This window comes from Cricetulus griseus, chromosome 3 (assembly GCF_003668045.3).
Source record: "Cricetulus griseus strain 17A/GY chromosome 3, alternate assembly CriGri-PICRH-1.0, whole genome shotgun sequence".
Taxonomy (NCBI): Eukaryota; Metazoa; Chordata; class Mammalia; order Rodentia; family Cricetidae; genus Cricetulus; species Cricetulus griseus.
This window is the reverse complement of record NC_048596.1, coordinates 56,899,160-56,918,939: the sequence shown is the minus strand read 5'-3', so window position 1 is coordinate 56,918,939 and position 19,780 is coordinate 56,899,160. Positions and strand designations below refer to the sequence as shown.

General features: G+C 49.7%; 1 protein-coding gene across 3 annotated transcripts in view; it reads right to left on the bottom strand.

The window, feature by feature from the left end:
* Cttn (cortactin) overlaps positions 1-19,780 on the bottom strand; it is a 33,159-nt gene that overhangs the window by 9,313 nt on the left and 4,066 nt on the right. Inside the window, exons 3-13 of one of the 3 annotated variants that reach the window (XM_027408813.2) lie at positions 18,434-18,520; positions 17,985-18,058; positions 16,029-16,158; positions 12,675-12,785; positions 11,324-11,378; positions 9,977-10,087; positions 6,788-6,898; positions 6,223-6,333; positions 5,280-5,390; positions 3,874-3,929; positions 716-785 (exon numbers count right to left, since the gene is read on the bottom strand). In XM_027408813.2, coding sequence (XP_027264614.1) covers positions 716-785; positions 3,874-3,929; positions 5,280-5,390; positions 6,223-6,333; positions 6,788-6,898; positions 9,977-10,087; positions 11,324-11,378; positions 12,675-12,785; positions 16,029-16,158; positions 17,985-18,058; positions 18,434-18,520 — 1,027 coding nt within the window. The remainder of the gene's footprint in view (positions 1-715; positions 786-3,873; positions 3,930-5,279; positions 5,391-6,222; positions 6,334-6,787; positions 6,899-9,976; positions 10,088-11,323; positions 11,379-12,674; positions 12,786-16,028; positions 16,159-17,984; positions 18,059-18,433; positions 18,521-19,780) is intronic. The other 2 variants (XM_027408814.2, XM_027408815.2) reach the window with 2 other exon arrangements.

Sequence of the window (19,780 nt, the reverse complement as noted above, 5' to 3'; positions counted from 1 at the left end):
AAGCCCATGGTCCTGTGACAATGTCACTCTGTTCACCCAGTCTGACACTGGGGCTAATTTCCATATTATGTCTCCATGTAAGCACCTCAGAGTTTTGTTGTTTAAAAAACAATTCGTTTGCCTCTTTCTCCCCCCTTTTTTTAAGACAGGGTCTCACTGTATAGTCCAGGCTGGCCCAAGCCTTGCTAGGTAATCCAAGCTTGGCCTTGAACTCGTGACAAGCCTCCTGCCTCAACTTTCTAAGTGCTGAGATTACAGGCATATGCCACCATGCCTGCACCCTTCTAATTTGACATACAACAGATATCAATAAACACAAATGGTGCCTGCAGAGGTCTTTGCAAAAGGCCCTGATGGTGTCAAAATGGCCCAAGAACTGATCCATGTGTCTGCAGTGGCCAGTAGTTATTCTACCTACTGGTGTGAGTTGGGGATTTTTATCCTATATGCATAGGGAACTCTGGATGCGTCTCATGCTCACATACCCTGGAAGCGCTTGAAAGGACATGTTTCTGAGCCACTGGGAAAAGCTTGTGGGTGAGAGGCTGAGAAGCCTCAGCTTCTCTTCATAAACACCGTGAGATTTTATGAACCCCAGGCTACAGCTGGGACCAGTGAGAGAAGTGGGCTCCAGGAATATATGCAGGCTGCTCCCAGAACCTGGTCACCAGCAGCAGCTCTCACTAATACCTCACTTCAGACTGCCAGGACTCACCAGCCTCAATGGGGACAGTCTTCTGGTACGCAGAGGGCACCTGGGCCACATCTTCAAAGGTGGATGCATTCTGCAGAGACAAAGAGGAGTCAGGGGGTAGTGTCTTCTCTCCTTTCCAGCCAGGACAGCTATTACCTGGGAATGTGAGGGGCCTTTCCCAGCCTTCAAAACACCTCCACAACAAAGAGCTATGCCCCCCATCCTGCACTCTGCAGAGTCACTGGAGCACGGCTCTCCTTCCACAGACTCACTTATCACCATGCAGACGCACGCTGCTGCACTTAGAGCATGAATCCCTGTGAGGTTATATAGGTCACAGGGTCACCTGGCCAGGTCCCCTCCTTGCCCCCCCCCCAAGGCTCTCTCAACATCACACACCTCAACCATGTTTACAGTCTTCAGAATTACCCTGGCTGGGATCAAGGAAACCAGTGGCTGACCTAGACACAGGCTGACAGGGCACTGACAACAGTGATAGTCCCCAGCCATGTGGCTTCTAATGGATATTCAGGGCTCAGAGCATTCACTGCCCCCAACACCCTGACTGATTTCCCATGTGGAGCCATTCCCAGCTGGAAGCCTCAGGTCAGGGCTGTGCTCACCTTAGCGCTGTCACCATCCCCTTCCCTAGTCCCAAACTCTCTGCTCTTAACCCAACCTCATCCTGCTCCTCCAGAACATCCTTCACCTTGCTATCCAAAAGGCCCCTGTCTGGTCTACAATCTCGGGATGCTCTGCCCTCACCTGGGGAACCCCCAATCCATCTCTATACCCCCACTCCCTTCAATCACTCACCAATGCCCCACCTTACAAATCACAGCACCCCTTTTTTTCTAAAGCATGCTGGGGTGACACCTAGGGCCTCTCCAACCCTAAGCCAGTCTCACATTGAACCGCATGAGCCCCTGCCTAGCTTCTTGACCCCAGCCTCCTGTCTCTCCCACTCCCCATTCCTGGGTGTCCCCCTCTTCAGCCTCTGCCCATGTTGGCCCTCACTCTGTCTCCTTCTCCACACAGCCTGGCTCTGGAGCCCAACAGGGTGGCCACTCTTGTCCTTGGGTCACTCGTAACTGCCCAAAGCCACCACAGACAAACACTTTCCCTCTCTGGAAAGGGACAGGCTGGCATCAGGGTTGCCACCTCATCTCAATTACTATGTGGATGAACTACTGCTGTTAGGACAGCCTCATGGCACAGCCTGGGTCTAGATCCCACCCCACAGTCCCCTGGGCAGGAAGGACCCTGGGCTTTCTCTCAGGGCAACAGGCAGAGAAAATGGCCATGTCTGGCTGGCAGGAGCAGAAGAGACGTCTAACCACATCATTTCCTGACTCCAGTTGCACAATGTCAGCGGTCGCCATCTTTGCGGTTGCCATCTTTACCATCACCACCAACCACAGACACCACAACTTCCTCAATGCCAGCCTCTGAATAACTCACTCACTTCCTCATGTCCTCTGCTACAGGGCCCTCAGTCACCAGACACCTGGACTCCTGCCACCTCATCCAGCCTCCCTGTTCAGTCTCTGCTGACTGGCAGGTGAAGCCCTGGGGGTGGCCCTCAGCACAATGCAGACAGGCCTGCAGCACCCTGGCTGCCTAAAGCTTTATTAGCCTCATCTTCTCTACCCAAGTTCTCTCACTCTGCAAAGATCCACCATTGCCTAGAGTCATATCAACCCTCCTTCTGCTCTGCTACAGTTGCAGTGTGTGCAGCTGTGCCTGGACTCGGGTTCTTTTACCAAAGGGCAGGCTTCCCAGGCCCCTCCCCTCAGCAGGGTGACCACCCTTTAATCCATGGGCTTCCCAGGCCCCTCCCCTCAGCAGGAAATGATGCAGTTAGAACTGTCTCCTCCCACTCTTCCACATTTGCAGTGACCTCATTCCTAAACCAGGCTCCTGGCCACATCTTCTGCATCACTGTCACTGATCCCATCTTTGCAGACAAGCTTCAGTCTACCCTCAAGACTTGGCCCAGGGACCAATGAGAGGATTCATTCGGCAAAGGTGCTTGCCTCCAATCACAAGGACCTGAATTCAATCCCTGGGACCCACATGGTAGAAACAAACTCACACAAGTTGTCCTTTGACGTGTACTCTGGGGCACATATGTGTGCATGCACATATGTACAAACCTACATATATACATCATCATGTTTAAACTCAGTTCATCTGGCTTCCTCAGGGACATTTTGCCCAAGAAACTCCTATGAGAAGCTCTGTTGACATGGCAGATGCTTTGGGTGATGCCAACCATGGTGAGCTGTGAGCCTAATGGAAGAACAAGTCTGTGGATGACCCTGCCATGTGTGACCACAGCCAAGCACAGGAGCAAACATCTGCATCTATGCAGATGAGAAGATGCAGCTACCTCAAGTAGAGGAAAGCAGTGCCTGCCAGGCCATTTGAGAACCTGAAGAGCTGTCTAGCAACCCCCAACGCTTTCCCTACAAGTAGCTGACACACCAGGAGAACTATTCTTTCGCCATCTCACAGTTGACCCTGCAGGGCCCCCAAACTGATCAAATGCAACAATAGGCTGATGAGGAGATCTGGGGAGAAGAAACAAATTGTTTCCACAGGAACGGGCTTTAATCCTAAGAGATAAAGTGGAACAAGATGGCACCTACCATCAGTGCCAGACTATGGAAACTTGAGGCAGAAGGATTACAAGTTCCAGGCTTGCCTGGGGGGCAGAGCAAGACCCTATCTGAAGGAAAGAGTGAGAAAGGACAGGCCAGAGACTAGTGTGTCTCACCCGTGGGCCATGTGCAGCAAGACTAATGGTCTAGCTCCTGCTGTCTGTGGTGACAGCCAGTGACTAGGTGTGACCACTAAGCACTTCCAAAGTGCTAGCCAAGAACTGGTTCTTGACTGGCCTACTGATAACAAAAGTTCAAATAGTCACATGTCCCTAAGACCCTCTCATCAAATCCCTGGGTTGTACCCTACTACTCACTGTGATGCTGTGACCAGGTACTTGGCTTGCTTGCCTCAGCTCCAAATGTGAAACAGAATGGACCCACAGTGTGCTACATGAAGTATGCAAGGTTCCCAGGACCATGGAATGACATGTGCCTAATGCTTCTGGACAGACCTCCAATGTTGTGAGCCAAAGGCCCTCAGAAGAACACCCCACAATATCTTGCTGGTCTTACCTTGTCCATTCGATCCTTCTGTACCCCATACTTCCCGCCAAATCCTTTGGCATAGTCTGAAAGGTAGTAAAGGCAAGAATTCTGTGAGGATGAGACTGGGCGAGCAATGGCAGGCACATGCACAGGGATCCACAAAACAGCCCGGGGGCACGAACCAGAGCAGAGGGAGGTGAAAGCTGCCCGAGGATGGGCTCTCCTGGCAAAGCCAGCTGTCTAACCACAGTGCCCAGTGCAGGCAGGGAGCAGGTGAGGTGTGGGCATGCTTCCAGGAATAGGGAGAGGGAGGGGATGGGCAGCAGGCCGGTGGGAAGGAAGCCAAGGAGGAAGGTCACAGGACAGGCCTTTGCAGTGCACACTTCTATAGCACAGTCTTCACACCAGCCAGGGACTTATTCTCATCTGCTTCCTGGGCGCCTGCTCTACTGGGCACTAAATAGAGGCCCCACCGTAGTTTGTTCTCTTGCTTTTTAAAAGAAAAAAAAAACAAAAACAAAAACAAAACTCCGTGTCGAAATGCCACCAGACAAGTATGTCTGTTGCTGCCACACACACAAACACATGAAAGTGATAGTCATGCAGCCTCGACATTACAGGAACCAACGGCCACCTCCACGCAGTCTTCTAGGCCAGTACTAAGTACATCCACCCCAGGCCTGATGGCATCTGGGAGTCTACACTCCACCCTGATTCAGGGAGTCACATGCCTCTGCCTGGACACTTGGGTTCTAGGAACCAGGTCTAATCTCTTGAGGAGAAAAAAAAAAAAAAAAAAAAAAAAAAAAAAACTGCAATAGCTACTGAGATTACCAGGGCATGCCTTGACCTGCCTGTATCAGCCATGCGCACAGTGTGCACATACAGTGTGGCTCTGGGTGGAGATGCTACACACAGATGGTGTGGTTAAAAACAAAACAAACAAACAAAAAACTCCAAACACACCTTGTACACCTGGCCAAAAAAAAAACAACAACAACAACAAAAAAAAAACTCACTACAAAGACACAGAGACTACACGAAACATGCCTGTCTTTCTCCATGACCCCAGTGTCTAGTTAACATCAGGTCTGGGAGAGCAAAACCCACTTCCCTGTGGGTCAGAGGCAATGAGGAGGGGCTCAGAGATTCAGCACTGGTGGTCAGCAGCAAGGAGGCCAGATGTGTCCCTTGCAGAAACTGCACTGCCCTGGCCTGCAGAGTGCCTCCTAACTTGAACTCTAAAGGTCAGAGGGGAAATGGAGGAAAGGGGCAGAGCTCCAGGATGTTGCTTTAGCATTAAACTAGGTGGGGACATCCCTGGCGGCTGGAGGCACAGGGAGCTAACACAGGCACTGTGGTGAACCCTGAAGTCTATGCTGCAAGTGGGCTGCACTGCAAGGGCTGCTGGAAGGAGGAAGGGGCAACTGTGCCTTGCTGGGACTCGTGCTTGGCCAATCTCTCCTTGTAATCAAACCCCACAGCGGAGGAGTCCTGCCTCTCGGACTGAACACCAAATTTGCCTCCGAACCCAGTCTTATAGTCTGGAGATCCACGCGAGACAGTGGGGAGCATGACCGAAAGAGGAAACAGCCAGATTAGAGTCACATGAACATGTGCAATGATCAAATATATCATGTTCGGACAGAAAGAGCGCTGATCCGGGCCTGAGGGTCTAACACTGACCACAGGATTAAGGGACAAACTTCCAAGTCAGTATACTTCAGCTGAAAGCAGGTTCGGAACTGGATGGTAAATAGTTTAGTTAAAGCTACTCCATGCTTTGAGGTTTGCCTGCAGGGTCCTTCCCAGGCTGCCCACAGGAAAGGGACAACAGAGGGGCTACTAGCCCCACTCCCTGTGCTGAAGGGACAGCTGGGGACAACTACAAGTGTTTTACTCTATTCAAACCAGCTTTTCCGGGGACAAAGTTCCCACTGTGACAAGAAAACTCTCCCAGTTACAAAGGAAGTGTGACTTGAGGGGAGGCTCAGAGGTAGAGAGAATCTGCCCAGCATAGACCAGGCTGTGGGTTCTATCCCCAGCACTGAAGAAAGAAGTGTGCCCTCCACAAACCATAGCCCACCTCAAAAGGGAAAACCCTGGGAACCCAGAGGGCCAAAGGCCCTTATGAGTGCTACAGGAACCAGGCTCCCAGTTGCTACAGCACTGGCATAGGGGGTGGGGACAGGACAGGATCACCCTATCCCCTTACCACCTATGCAGACCTCTGGAATCAGAGGAGACACAACTTCACACCATGAAAATGAAATTCAGACAGAAACACAGCGGACATGAGGCACGTGGCCGACTGAGGAATGAACACAAGCTTCTCAAAGGCCCTTGAGGAAGGCTGGGGGTGGGGCAGGGGAGTACCTTTTTGGGACTCATGCAGCTGCAGCTTCTCCTGATGGTCCCAGCCAAGGGCACACTTGTCTTGTCTGTCTGTCTGCACACCAAATTTTCCTCCAAACCCTTTCACATAGTCTACATGCACAACAGAAAGCCATAACCTGGCATTACTGCGCAGCCCAGAACAGGGGGAGGAAGCAGGCTTCAGATGCAAGGAGGCACGTTTCACTGGACCCGAGCTTCCCCCAGGAAACAGCTGGGATGAGACCCATCAGAGGCCCTCCCTCAAGATAATGGTGTCTTAGGAGTGTGGTTAAATAGGCTAAGCCAATGCATGCGGCCCTTGAGGCAGCAAGGTCTCATCACTCACAGGCAGACATGAGTGACTGGGGCATTGACACAAACAACACTAGGGCTTAGAGTCAAGGATGAGGCCAATGCCCGAGTTCTTATGTATCCACAGGCTGCGAGCAGCTGTCTTAGGTTGACCATTTGTAAAACTGCAGGTGACAACAGTTTTTCTCTTCTATCCTGGCCACACCTGTCACCCTGCGAGGGGCTGGCTAGATTAAGCACAAGTGGCAGGTACCTTTCTGGGATTCATGCTTCTCTGTTTTGCCTTGATACTCAAAGCCCACAGCGCTCTTGTCCACCTTGTCCTTGTCGATTCCATATTTGCCACCAAAACCTTTGGAATAATCTGAAACAAGAACAGCACTGAATAAAAAAAAAAAAAAATCAGCAATGGAGATGGTCAGAAGGCTAAGGGGTGCTTGCTGCCAAGTTTGAAGGCCTGAGTTCAATTCCTGGCCACATGGTACAAGGAAACAACCAAGTCCTATAAGTTGTCCTCTGACACCCCCCCCCCCCCCCGGGCACATCCATACATATATATAAAATGAATAAATATAAAAAAGTAAACCAGCAACAGACTGGACATGTTATATGGTCTTTAAGAAGGTAAAGCATGGGCTGTCAAGACTGCTCAGCAGGTAAAGACACGTGCCACTAACCATGATGACCTGGGCTCAATCCCTGGGACCCACATGATGAGAGGAGAGAGCCCAAGTGTGTGGCTTACGCCTGTGTCCCAGCACTCAAGAGGCTGAGGCAGGAGGATTGCTGGGAATTTGAAGCCAACTTCCAATACACAGTGAGTTCAAAGCCAGCCTAGGGTATAAAGTGAAATCATGTCTGGAAATAAAAGAAAAAGAAACAAACAAATAAAAAGAAAAACAGAAGGGATTGGAGAGATGGCTCGGCAATTAAAAGCACTGGGTGTTCTTTCAGAGGACCAGAGTTCAGCACCCACATGGTGGCTCACAACCATCTGTAACTCCAGTTCCTGGGGATCTGATGTCCTCTTTTGAGATCTGAAGGCACCTGCACTCACATGTCATAAACACAGATACATAACCAAACACATGTAAAGACAGAGAGACAGAGAGAGAGAGAGAGGGGGGGGGGAGAGGGAGGCAGGGAAGGAGGGAGGGAGGGAGGGAGGAAGGAAGGAAGGAAGGAAGGAAGGAAGGAAGGAAGGAAGGAAGGAAGGAAGGGGAAGAAAGAAAGTCAGTCTTTGGGGCTGGAGAGATGGCTCAGCAGTTAAGAGCACTGACTGCTCTTCCAGAGGACCTAGTTTGATTCCCAGTACCCATATGGTGGCTCAAAACAATCCGAAAACTATAGTTCCAAGGGATCCAACACAGTCTTCTGGCTTCCACAGGTACCAGGCACATATATGGTGATCATCAGACATATATGCAGGCAAAACACTCATATACATAAAAAAATTATTAAACATATTTAAAAAAAAACTTTAAAGAAAAAACTGCATACATGTAGAGAACATTCTAGAAATGCAGGCTCTGCTCTAACAAAGTCATGTGACATGTCACTCTTGCACTGTCATAGCATGACTTCATATATATACTTAGGCCCTCAATGAGAATCCCAAGGCAACCTATGGGCCTGTGTGCCACAGCCATCTGGAAGTACACTCAGCCTCTGCTTGGAGCCAGGACTGGACAGCCCAGAATGCTCAGCACACATCACCTGAGTTAAGCCTGGCCCCGGGGAAAAAAAGCACAGTGATCCCAGCTGCACAGTATCCCAGGGAAGAGCCTAAGGAAAGCAGCAGGCCCCAGGCACACAGGCCCCAGGAACACCGGCCCTTCCGAAGGGGCAGGGCCAAGCCAGCATGACCAGAACTTTTGGTGATATTTTGCCTCTGGGAGTGGGGGTGATATGTGCGTGCGTGCGCATGTCCATGTGGAGATGTGGAGGTCAGAAGACAACCTTGGGTCTTCACCTTCCACCTTGAGACAAGGTCTCTTTCTTGATTTTTTATTGAGCATGTCAGGCTTGCTGGTCCACAAGCTTCAAGTTCTCCTGTATATCTCCCATCTCCCAACAGATAATCAGGAAACACAGATGCTTGTTCTATGTGCCATGCCCAGTTTTCATATGAATTCTGGGAATCAAACTCAGGTCCTCACACTTGCACAGCAAGCACTTCTACCCACTAAACTGAGCCCCAGACCATCTCCTGGGATTTTCTGTTGTTTTGGGGTTTTTTAAGATTTATTTATTTAGGGCTGGAGAGATGGCTCAGCGGTTAAGAGCACTGACTGTTCTTCCAGAGGTCCTGAGTTCAATACCCAGCAACCACATGGTGGCTCACAACCGCCTTGAATGAGATCTGCATGCAGGCAGAAGACTGTATACATAATAAATAAATAAAATCTTTTAAAAAAGTATTTAAAAAATTTATTTATTTATTTATTTATTTATTTATTATGCAGGGTTCTATCTGCATATATGCCTGCAGGCCAGAAGAGGGCACCAGATCTCATTACAGATGGTTGTGAGCCACCATGTGGGTGCTGGGAATTGAACTCAGGACCTCTGAAAGAACAGTCAGTTCTTTTAACCTCTGAAATTCAGGGGCTTTTTTTTTTTTTTTTTTTGAGACAGGGTTTCTCTGTGTAGCTTTGGAGCCTATCCTGGCACTCACTCTGTAGACCAGGCTGGCCTCGAACTCACAGAGATCCACCTGCCTCTGCCTCCCAGAGTGCTGAGATTAAAGGTGTGTGCACCACCACCGACCAGCTGCTCTTGGTTTTCAAATACTGGCAAACGTTAAACAGAACTGAAGCATGTTGGCACAAAAAAACAAAAAACAAAAAAACAGCATATGGAAGACAGGATACGGCTGCAACCTCCATAAACACTGTAAACATGTAAAAACACCTTTACACTGCATGGAAGGCTACAGCAGTGGTTCTCAACCTGCCTAACACTGCAACCTTTTAATACAGTTTCTCATGTTGTGGTGACCCCCAACCATAAAATTATTTCATTGCTGTATTCCTAACTGTAATTTTGCTAGTTATGAATTGTAATATAAATATCTGATATACAGGTTATCAGACACATAACCCCTATGAAAAGGCCATTTAACCCCCAAAGGAGTCAAGCCCCACAGGTTGAGAGCCACTGTACTAGAAAGAAGTTTAGTGGTTAAGAGTACTGGCTGCTCTTCCACAGGACCCTGTTTAGGTTCCTAACACTCACATGGCTGCTCATAACCATCTATAGTTGCAGTTCCAGGGAATCTGCACAAAGTGCATATATATAAAACACCCATATACAGCCATACACATCAAATAAAAATAAATTTAAGAAAAAAATCGAAAGATGGAAAGATTAAAGGAACATAGGAAAAAAAATAAAAATAAGAGCACTCTCATCCATAAAGGAACCCAAGGCCCAGCCACACCTTTCTGGGACTCATGCTTCTCTGTCTTGCCCTGGTAGTCAAAGCCCACGGCGCTCTTGTCCACACGGTCAGCTTGCACACCGAATTTGCCACCGAAGCCGCTAGAATAGTCTGAAGAGATAAGATGGCAGCCAGCAAGGTTAAGACTCCAGGGAGATACAATGCCTATCTAAATGTAAGGGCTGCATCCCATAGATGACATTGGACACCCTTAAACTTTGTGCAGTGTTGAGATCACTTTCCACTACTATGCGCGATTGTTTTGTACTGATAGAAAGAACTGGCCATAGTAGTTTGCACCAGGAATCATCAGCCGGAGCTACAGTGTGAGATCCTGTTTCAAGAACCAAAGTAAGGGGCCACTGGGTAGGCTTGATGTCCTGAGTTCCTTTCCCAGGATACACGTGTCAGAAAGGGATGATGGACCTGTTTGTCTCCCCCACATTTCAGGTACAGACAAAGTAAATTAAAATGTTTAAGTAAATAAGTAAGGGAGGGATACAAAGAAATGAAAGTGTCCGCTTTACTCTTACTGGCCACAGCCAGGCATGGCACACACAGCTATGGCCTCAGACTAAGGAACTAAAGCAGAAGACTGCTAGAAGGTATAAGCCAACCTGGACTTTATGGTGAGGCCTAGGCCAGCCTGGGCTAGAGAATGAGCCCGTCTCAAAATAAACAAGAAACAACAACAAAAATAACAATTCACAGTCAGGTGAAGTGCCACACACCTGCCATCCCAGCACTCATAAGGCTGAGGCAGGAGAATTACAGAGTTCAAAACCAGGTCTTGATATCACGACATTATCTTAAAAGAAACAAAACCAAACCACTGGATACTAAAAATAAATGATATGCCTTGGTTGTTAAAAAAAAAAAAAAAAGCCGGGCGTTGGTGGCACATGCCTTTAATCCCAGAACTCACAGAGGCGGATCTCTGTGAGTTCGTGGCCAGCCTGGTCTCCAGAGTGAGTGCCAGGATAGGCTCCAAAGCTACACAGAGAAACCCTAAGTTCCAGTTCATGTGACATCATGAAAACCAATCAAAACTCTTTTTTCCATGTTTCAGGGCATGGTTTTGACATTACAGGTCCACAACTCTGGTTTCTGTCTTCTGGGACATTTGTTATTCATTCATCCATGGTGCCAGAGAGCTCGCACTGAGCTGTTCTGCTCAGGTAAAAAGAAGGCAGCTTCCACTGGAGACAGCAGAAATGTGACAGCAGACACAGGGCTCTGTGTGTGCCACCAACAGTGAGGACACACACCCTATAACAGATGGCTCCAGATCCCGGAACAGAGAAAAGAGGCCTCCCTGCCATCAGGCTGCTTCTGCACTCCCCTTACCTTTCTGGGAGGCGTGCTTCTCTGTTTTCCCCTGGTATTCAAAGCCTACAGCAGACTGCGGGACAAAAACATAAGGGACAGGCATTTAAAATGCCACCGAAATGATTCATCTGAACTCATGACACACAGAAAACAAAGATTTTGGTAATGTTGGTTTTGGGAAGGTGCATGTACCCATGCATGTCCAAAGGCCAAAGGAAGATGTCCAGTGCTCTGTTCTATCATTGTCAGCCTTGTTCCTTTGAGACAGGGTCTCTCACTGAACCTACAGCTAGGCTGGCAGCCAATAAGCTCCAGAAATCCTCCTGTCTCCTCCCAACTCCCTACCCCTAACACTGAGCCTGGCTTATGTGGGTGCTGTGATCCAAACATAGGTCCTCATGCTTACACAGTGACATCTAAGCCATCTCCCCAGCCTCATGTGTTGGGCTTTTTATTTGTTAATATAGGGTCTCACTTTGGCCCAGGCTGTTTCTGAACTCATGGCCATTGTCCTGCCTCCAGCTCTTAGGTGCTGGGAATACAGGTGTGAGCCAGGCTTTACAATTAACAACTAACAATGTTAATTTTTGACTTGGTTTCCTAGGCAAAGCACAGATCTAATCATCACTGCCCAAGTCTGTGTGTGCAGTTCCCCCTTCCATCCCCCGCAGGCTCCCAGCACCAGCTTGGCTGACTTATTCCAGGCACAGCATGCTAATCTGGAATTAATTCCCCTGCCACACAGATTTTCCAAACAAGCTTTATTGAGAACATTAACAAGATGGCAGGCCTGCATGGGACCTCATGCAGGTGGTCTGCCCCCAGCATGACCCAGAGCTGAGACTCTGCATCTCCCCAACTTTAGACATGGATAGTCTAAAGTGTAGTCCTACTATACCACATAGCCAGGACACACACTCAAAGTGGTGCGCTATCGGACCACTCCCAGCCCCAGGCTGGGAGAATCGAAACAGCCTCAGACTTACAACAGAGCCCCTGGACACTGAGACCTCAGCTCAGTCAATTCCACTCTGAGGGCTCTGCCTGTCAATCACATCCATCCAGGGGAGACAATAAGAAAGGTCCCTGATGGCACAGTGTAGCTGAGTCAGAGGCTAGGCACACAGAGAGGCCTTCAGCAAGCATACCAAGGCCTGTCTTCCATGTCACTGCCTGTCCCCATTGTACAGTCAGCACCCCTCACACAGGCCAGCATCAGAGAGGCTTATAAGTTCTTATCTGTTCACCCTTCCTACAGTTCCATGGGGTCGGCGGGCACCTGTGAACTGCTACACTGGCCCAAAAGGGCAGCCACAACAGCAGCCTGCAGCTGTGGCAGGGAGCCTGCTGCCCTGGCCCTGTCACTCACCTGATCTACCCTGTCCATCTGGACACCAAACTTGCCTCCGAAGCCCCGGACCGAGTCCACTTGTGAGCAATGCTTAGAAAGTTTTGACTGGTACTCATGGCCAACAGCTGACTGAAACAAAGAACAAAGATACAGCAGTATGCACCCAAGCCCAGTGTAGTACGGCAACCCCACTCCCCCACACTGCTGATGCCACTACTCTGGGCTAAAGGGAAGATACCTTTGTCAGTGAGGTGGGCCTTTGCCCTCAGAGGCCCCGAATCCCAGGACATGGCCCTGCAGGGTCTACTGTACAACCCAAATTTAAAAGATCCTTCCAACTAACCCCTGAGTGCAGATAGGACATTTGGACAGGACCAGGTATGAACAAAGGACAGAGCTTGCAGCACATAACGAGAAAACCCATTTACATCAGTCACTCTCTCTGAGCATGGTGTTTTCACAGGCTGTGATTCCAAGAGTCAAAGCACGCACACACTTTGTGACTGTACTGAGGCAGACACAGGTACGTCAGTGACAATGTAGATGCACACTCCATACCTCCCAGACATGCAGGCCACACAGGCAAGAGCCAAGTGCTGTCATCTCACACTGGCACCCACCAAAGAATGCAGGACCCCAAGGCCTTCTGTTCAAGGCCACATATCTACCAAGAGGGAATGAAAGGGGCACCAACCCGAAGCCTGCTAGCAGACTCTCACCCTAGCCCCTTCCCTAAACAGTGCTCTAAAATCTGTGCTGTCACCAGCTGTCGCTGATGCCACTGTCCAATACAGCAGTCCTGTGGTCCTTCCTCATGGTAGACAATGCCCGTGTGCCTCTGAACTTGTCTTCTTGGCCCTCCTAGCAACACAGAACCCTGACTCTGACCACCCTACAGGGAGAGTCAGCCCTGTGTACCACAGTCCTCCCTTGGTTGGCCAACTGCTCAGTTTAGCCTTATACTTGAGCTGTGTTCTGCATATCACTGATCTCAATGCCCCTCTTCATAAAGATCAGTGGGGTCAGTGATACACAGAGTCTACAGAGAAAGCCTTGGCTGAATGACTCTCTCCTTACTGGGCTTAGCTGTGGTCAGTAGCTGATGGCAGACCACAAGCCACAGCCTGTGAAACGCCATGCAGCATGACTGGCACCTACAGTCTCCAGGCTCACACCCAGAAACTGTCAGTAAAAGAACAAAAGGAGACAGCCATGCCAAAGCGATTTCCCAGCAGGACTGTCCATCAGAAGGAAGTTAAAGAGAAAAAGGGGCTAAAGTTCCAGCCTGCTGATTGAATGTGTGCTCAGTGGCTCCAGTCCTGGCTCCTCATAGGTGTGTACTGCCCTGGATGAGCCTGGCTGGGGAAGTCTGTGGGCCTCATCTCTCTCCATTTCTCGAGAGGACAGGCTATGAACAGCTCAGCCATATCTTCAGATTTTTAACAACAAGTTACTCTCAAGGGTTCACATGAGTCAAGAACTAGGTTCACATGAGTCAAGACATGAGTCACAGAGCCTAGGGACCCAACAGGAGGGAACACCAGCACACCAGGCTAATGTCACCAATGCTTGAGAGCTACTGGTCAGCATCCAGCCAAGAAGATGAACTGAAGATTCTAGCAGTCTGGGGTCCATGAGCCACCTGGGTACTGACGATATAGTCAGCCACAGAAGTGTGGCAGTGCACACTTACAACATAGCATACCCAGCACAGAAGACCAGGCAAGGCACAAAATGAGGACAAGGAGTTCTAGGGGAAGCCCATGTCTCCCCAAAATGACAGCACAGAATAGCAATGAGAAGCCATCGAGGGAAACAGAAGACATGACGGGTAAGAACAAAGGGTGACGGAAGGACTAGCTTGATGAGGCCCAGCACTCACAGCAGACAAGCCAGAGAGCAACATTCCTGGCATTAAGCTCACCCTTGGTAAAATAAGATTCTCCCAAACTGCCACTCTAGGTCTCTTCACTGTGGTTTTCTGCATCTGACTGAGCCTCAAGGGGCAGGCTCTCCATGCTGCCCATGCCAGGACCAGCACATCCATCTCTGTGCCAGCAATGCAGAAACACCGCCAACAACCACATCTCCTTCCTACAGATGGCATCTTGTCAGAATGTTGCTTCAGAATATTCCTGGATGTGGGGGTTTGAATAAGAATGGCCCCCATTCTTATATTTGAATGCTTAGGGAGTGGCACTGGGAGGTGTGGCCTTGCTGGAGGAAGTGTGTCACTGAGCATGGGTTTTGAGGTTTCAAATGCTCATGCCAGGCCCAGTGTCACTCTCTCTGCCTAGTGCCTACGAATTGGGATGTACAAGCTACTCTCCAGCACCATGTCTTCCTGAGTGTCATCATGCTCCACACCCTCACAATAATGGACTAAACCTCTGAACTGTCAATCAGCCCCAATCAATATTTTCCTTTATAAGAGTTTCCGTGGTCACGGTGTCTCTTCACAACAATAAAACCCTAAGACACTAACCATGGTTGGGGTGCCCTCACTCAGGCTTACCAGTCCACTCCTCTGGTGGACAGTGGTGCCTCACTGAGATGTGGCCATGGCCTTCTGTGCCTAGCACAGTTAAATGTAATCTACATGTGAGGGAGTCACCCACCAGGATGGGCAGCCTCTCTTCCACAAACGTCTATACAGCGGCAGCACTATCTGCCCATCAAAACCACCCCACACTGCTCACTCGGGGCTTCACTCATTACAGCATCAGAGTATGAAGGCCCGCATTCCTGGAGACAAGCCCACATGCTGCAGCCTTCTCTCTGAAAAAACCAGCCAGCCTAGAGTAAGCCCTAGAGCAGGTCCCACTCCCTTGTCTTGGGGCAAAAACCCAACTACCACCCCAAACTGATGGCTTAGACAGCAGCTGCCTGTGGTATCTGCTCGTCAGTCAGAACCCATCAATGCCGCTCCCAGGGGCTTAGCCACAGCTTTGAGACTGTGTGTGCATCTTCCCCAGCCTGGCTGCAGAGTGGCCCACAAATGCAGATAGGACATAAGCTAGGCATCAGTTGACCTCATCCTGTGGACTGGCTCATCTCAACCACAAGCGGTTGGTGGTTGAGCCCATGTCAGACCATGACATCTGTGGATGCTTCTGGGCTGTGTCCTGCTCAAAAAGCTGGTCATGGTGCTGATCTACCCCCAGAGAGCCCTCTACATATCAGCCACTGACAAGGGCCTCCAACAATTTGAAAAGGGGCTTCTAGAAACAGAGAAGAGCTTGAGTGGGTAACCAACAAAGGACCCCTCAGAGCAGCCCTCACACTCAGCAAACCCCACTCCACACCGTGACTCAGAAAAGTGTGACTGCCACCCACATCATGTGCCCATGCAGGCCAGCAGCCCTTACTTACTTTGTCCATCCTATCCTGCTCCACACCAAACTTCCCACCATAGCCATGGGAAGCCTTGGGTCCTGTTTCCAGCTCCTTCTCCTTAAGTGTCTGGTGCTCTTGGAAGACATTCTCTCGCAGCTTGTGAATGCTAGAAGGGAGAGGAAGCAGGACTGTGTCAGGGTACAGGCTTGCACTTCCCTGACAGCAGGACCAGCAAAGGGTAGTGATGTCCTTGTGAGTCTGCAGGGTGTTCTCATTGGGTTGCTGTCCTATCTGTTCAACATGCCTACCTCAATGGCTCTGTCAAAGCTCGTATGGCAGAGGAACACAGACCTAAATCCACACAAGGCCATGCAGCTAGCCCTAGAGGCAGGGATGCTGAATCTGAGTTTTGAGGTCTAAAAATGCCACCCACAGAGTCCCTTCTCCAAACCCCAAGGTCATCATAAGAAGCTGACTGTACTGGTTAGCATTTTGGCAAGTTGATACAAGTGCTAGAATCATCTCAGAAGGGGAAACCTCAACTGTGAAAATGCCCCCATAGACTGACCGGTAGGGCATTTCCTTGATTGATTACTGATGTGGAAGGGCCCATCCCACTGTGGGCAGTACTACCCCGGGCCAGTGGTCCTGGGTGGTATAAGAAAGCAGCTAAGCAAGCCAGGAGGAGCAAGCTAGTAAGGAGTCTTTCTCCACGGCCTCTGCTTCAGTCCCTGCCCGGAGTTCTCACAGTGACAAACTTAGAAGCTGTAAGGTGAAGTAAACTCCTTACTCCCCAGGTTACATTTGATCATGGTTGTTTATCACAGCAGTGCAGAACAAACTAAGACAAGAAACAATGGTAAAACAGATCAGAAGACAGAACCTGGCTGCCCGGAAGCAGCTGTCACTGAGGCACTGCCTGAGCATAGGCCTTTCTAACCAGCAGACATGAAGCCCAAGCTCTGCATTTGAACAAGCCCAAAAGTATTAACAGAATACACACCAGGTCTGGATGGACCTGCCAACCCCCGATGAGCAGCAAGAGAAATACCACCCCAACAACCTGAGAAGGACCATGGGATGCCCACACAGACCCTCCTGGAGTCTTAATCCATCCAGAGAGCTTCACAGGTCTTCCCATCCACCCTCCCCATGTTCTAGAACCATGATGATAGAGACTCACAGGTATGGGGGCCCAGATCCTGCTCGCCTCTCATATCCACAGGCCCTTTGTACCTGTCACCTGTGACAACTACTACACTATGGAAATTGAAGCCCTCTTCGTGGGAGGTGTGGGCTACCCTACACTAAGGTCGAGAAAGCCACTGTGAGAAAGGACAGCATAAGCCTGGAGGGTGAGACCAAGCCAGGGAAACTCAACAGGATTCTATCTCAAGGAGATAGATAAAAAGAACAACTAAAATCCTCCTACAAGCCACTGTACAGACACAGGCCTCTGCTGAGCACCTGACTCAATGTTCTGAGGCAAAGATACAGTAGCCAAAATACCAAAGAGAATGTATTCTGAACCCTGTGGGACCCAAAACAGCATCTGGTGTCTGCAGAGGGCCTGTCCACCCTTCCTGGCAAGGATGCAAGTTGCTGTAGGTCGGGGTCAGACTCCAAGGCAATGCGCATTCCACACTCTTAGCTTCTTCAACGCATGGAGCTGGGCTAAATTTCATAACTCATGACAACTTGCACACAATGATCCAAATGAAGGAGATGGTTGGGGTTACTCAAAGCCATCTTGCACCCTCCAAAGCTGCCACTTAGAGCAAACAGCTCACGCTACCGTGTTCTGTGCTGGAAAATGTGGTTTATAGAAGCTAGGCCTCACACCCGTCATTTGTGCGCAACTGAGACCTGAGGCCCACAGACGCATGAGCCCCTGTAATGATCATCACCTGGAGCAGCATGGCGAGGCTGCTTTCATCTCCTCGCCCTACAGAGGGGGCATGTGGAAGAGTGGGGGGTGCCACAGGTACTTACTTGATGTGTTCCTGGTGTCCCGATCCCTGCACCGTTTTGGCGCCCCATCTTTGTTCCTTTTCACTCACATCATTCTGCAAAGAGAAGTAACTAGCACACCCCATGCCCTAACTAGCACACCCTGTACCCTAACTAGTACACCACCACCCTGGAGAAGTAGTACACCCCATGCCTTAAGGTTAGCACATCCCATATACTAACTAGTATATCCCCACCCTGAAGAAATAGTTCATCCCATGCCCTAACTAGTATGCCCTGAGACCTAACTAGTACAGCCAGCCCCCTAGTTCATTTATCCTGTGCCCAATTAGTACATCCCACACCCTAACCAGTACACCAAGGCCTAACTTGTACACCCACACCCTGGAGGAAATTAACCAGCTCAGTGTGTGGCCAGGCTGGGAACCTCACAGGCAAACACCCAGAAGGGCAGAGCTGGGGACTCCTACCACAAAATCAGGGTCAGTCTCCCAGTCATCAGCACCCCCATCGTCCTGGGTGATAGACACGGCGTGGCCTGCGGAAGCTTTCCACATCTGTAAGAGCAGCAAAGAATCATCTGGGAGGGTGACCCAGGACCCCAGAGGAGCCCCAACTCCCCAGAGAAGCCCTGACCCACATCTAAGAAGGTCACCTCTCCTGAAGGGCAGTCACTGAACTCAAGGACACCTGAAGGAATCAAAGCTTTGTATTAAGAGTCCTGAAGGTGGAGCTGGGTAGATAGCTCCATCCAATGCGTCCCTTAGCATCCATGCAAAAAAATCTGGATGTGAGGGGTTAACCCCAGTGCTGGGGAGGTGAAGACAGGAGGACCCATGGGGCTCACTGGCCAGGCTAGTCTACTTAATGAGTTCCAGACCAATAAGAACCATGACTCAAAAAAACAAGGTTGGGATTGGAGAGATGGCTCAGAGGTAAAGAGCACTTGTTCTTCTAGAAACCAAGGTCCCAGCACCCACTTGGCAGCTCACAACTGTCTGTACCTCTAGGCCTAGGGGATCTGACTCCTTCTTCTGGCACTTCACAGGCAATGCACACACACACACACACACACACACACACACACACACACACACACACACACACACACACACGGAAAACACCTGTACACCTAAAATATAAAGATGAAATAGGGGTATGATGGCTTATACCTATAATTTGAACACTAGACAGGCTGAGGCAGGAGGACTGCTATAAGTTTAAGGCCAGAACAGGCTGGGCTACTGAGTGAAGCCCTATTTCAACAAAGAGGGGTGTACACATTCTCCATCAATGAGGACCTCACCATGATCAGCCTTCGGGTGGCTGCACTCCAGAGGGAGCATCACCAGGGGCCAGGCAATTCTGGTATGCCCTAAGTGTCACTCACAGCAAATGTCATGAAATCTTTATTTTACCACAATTTGAAAAGATTATTTTGACTTCAAGGAACTCCTGGAACTATGATGGCTGTCTTAACCTAGACAACCAATCCAATAACTGCCCCCAGCAGTTTAACAAAGGGCATATTTGCCATCTATTGGGGAGCACAGCCTCCCTCATAGCAGAGGTTGTTAGTAGAACGTCAAACCCTGTGGGCAAGAATGTTCCAAACACGACCTACTTTTGACAATTTTTCCCATCTTTTTTTTGTGAGTACACGTGTGTCCTCCACCACTCTGCCACCTTATTCACTGAGTCAAGGTCTCTCACTCACACCCAGAGCTCACTGATAAGGCTCATCTCAGCAGCCTGTTTGCTCTGGGGATCTTCTACCTCTGCCTTCCTGTCCCTTACATGGGGTTCTGGGGAGCCTC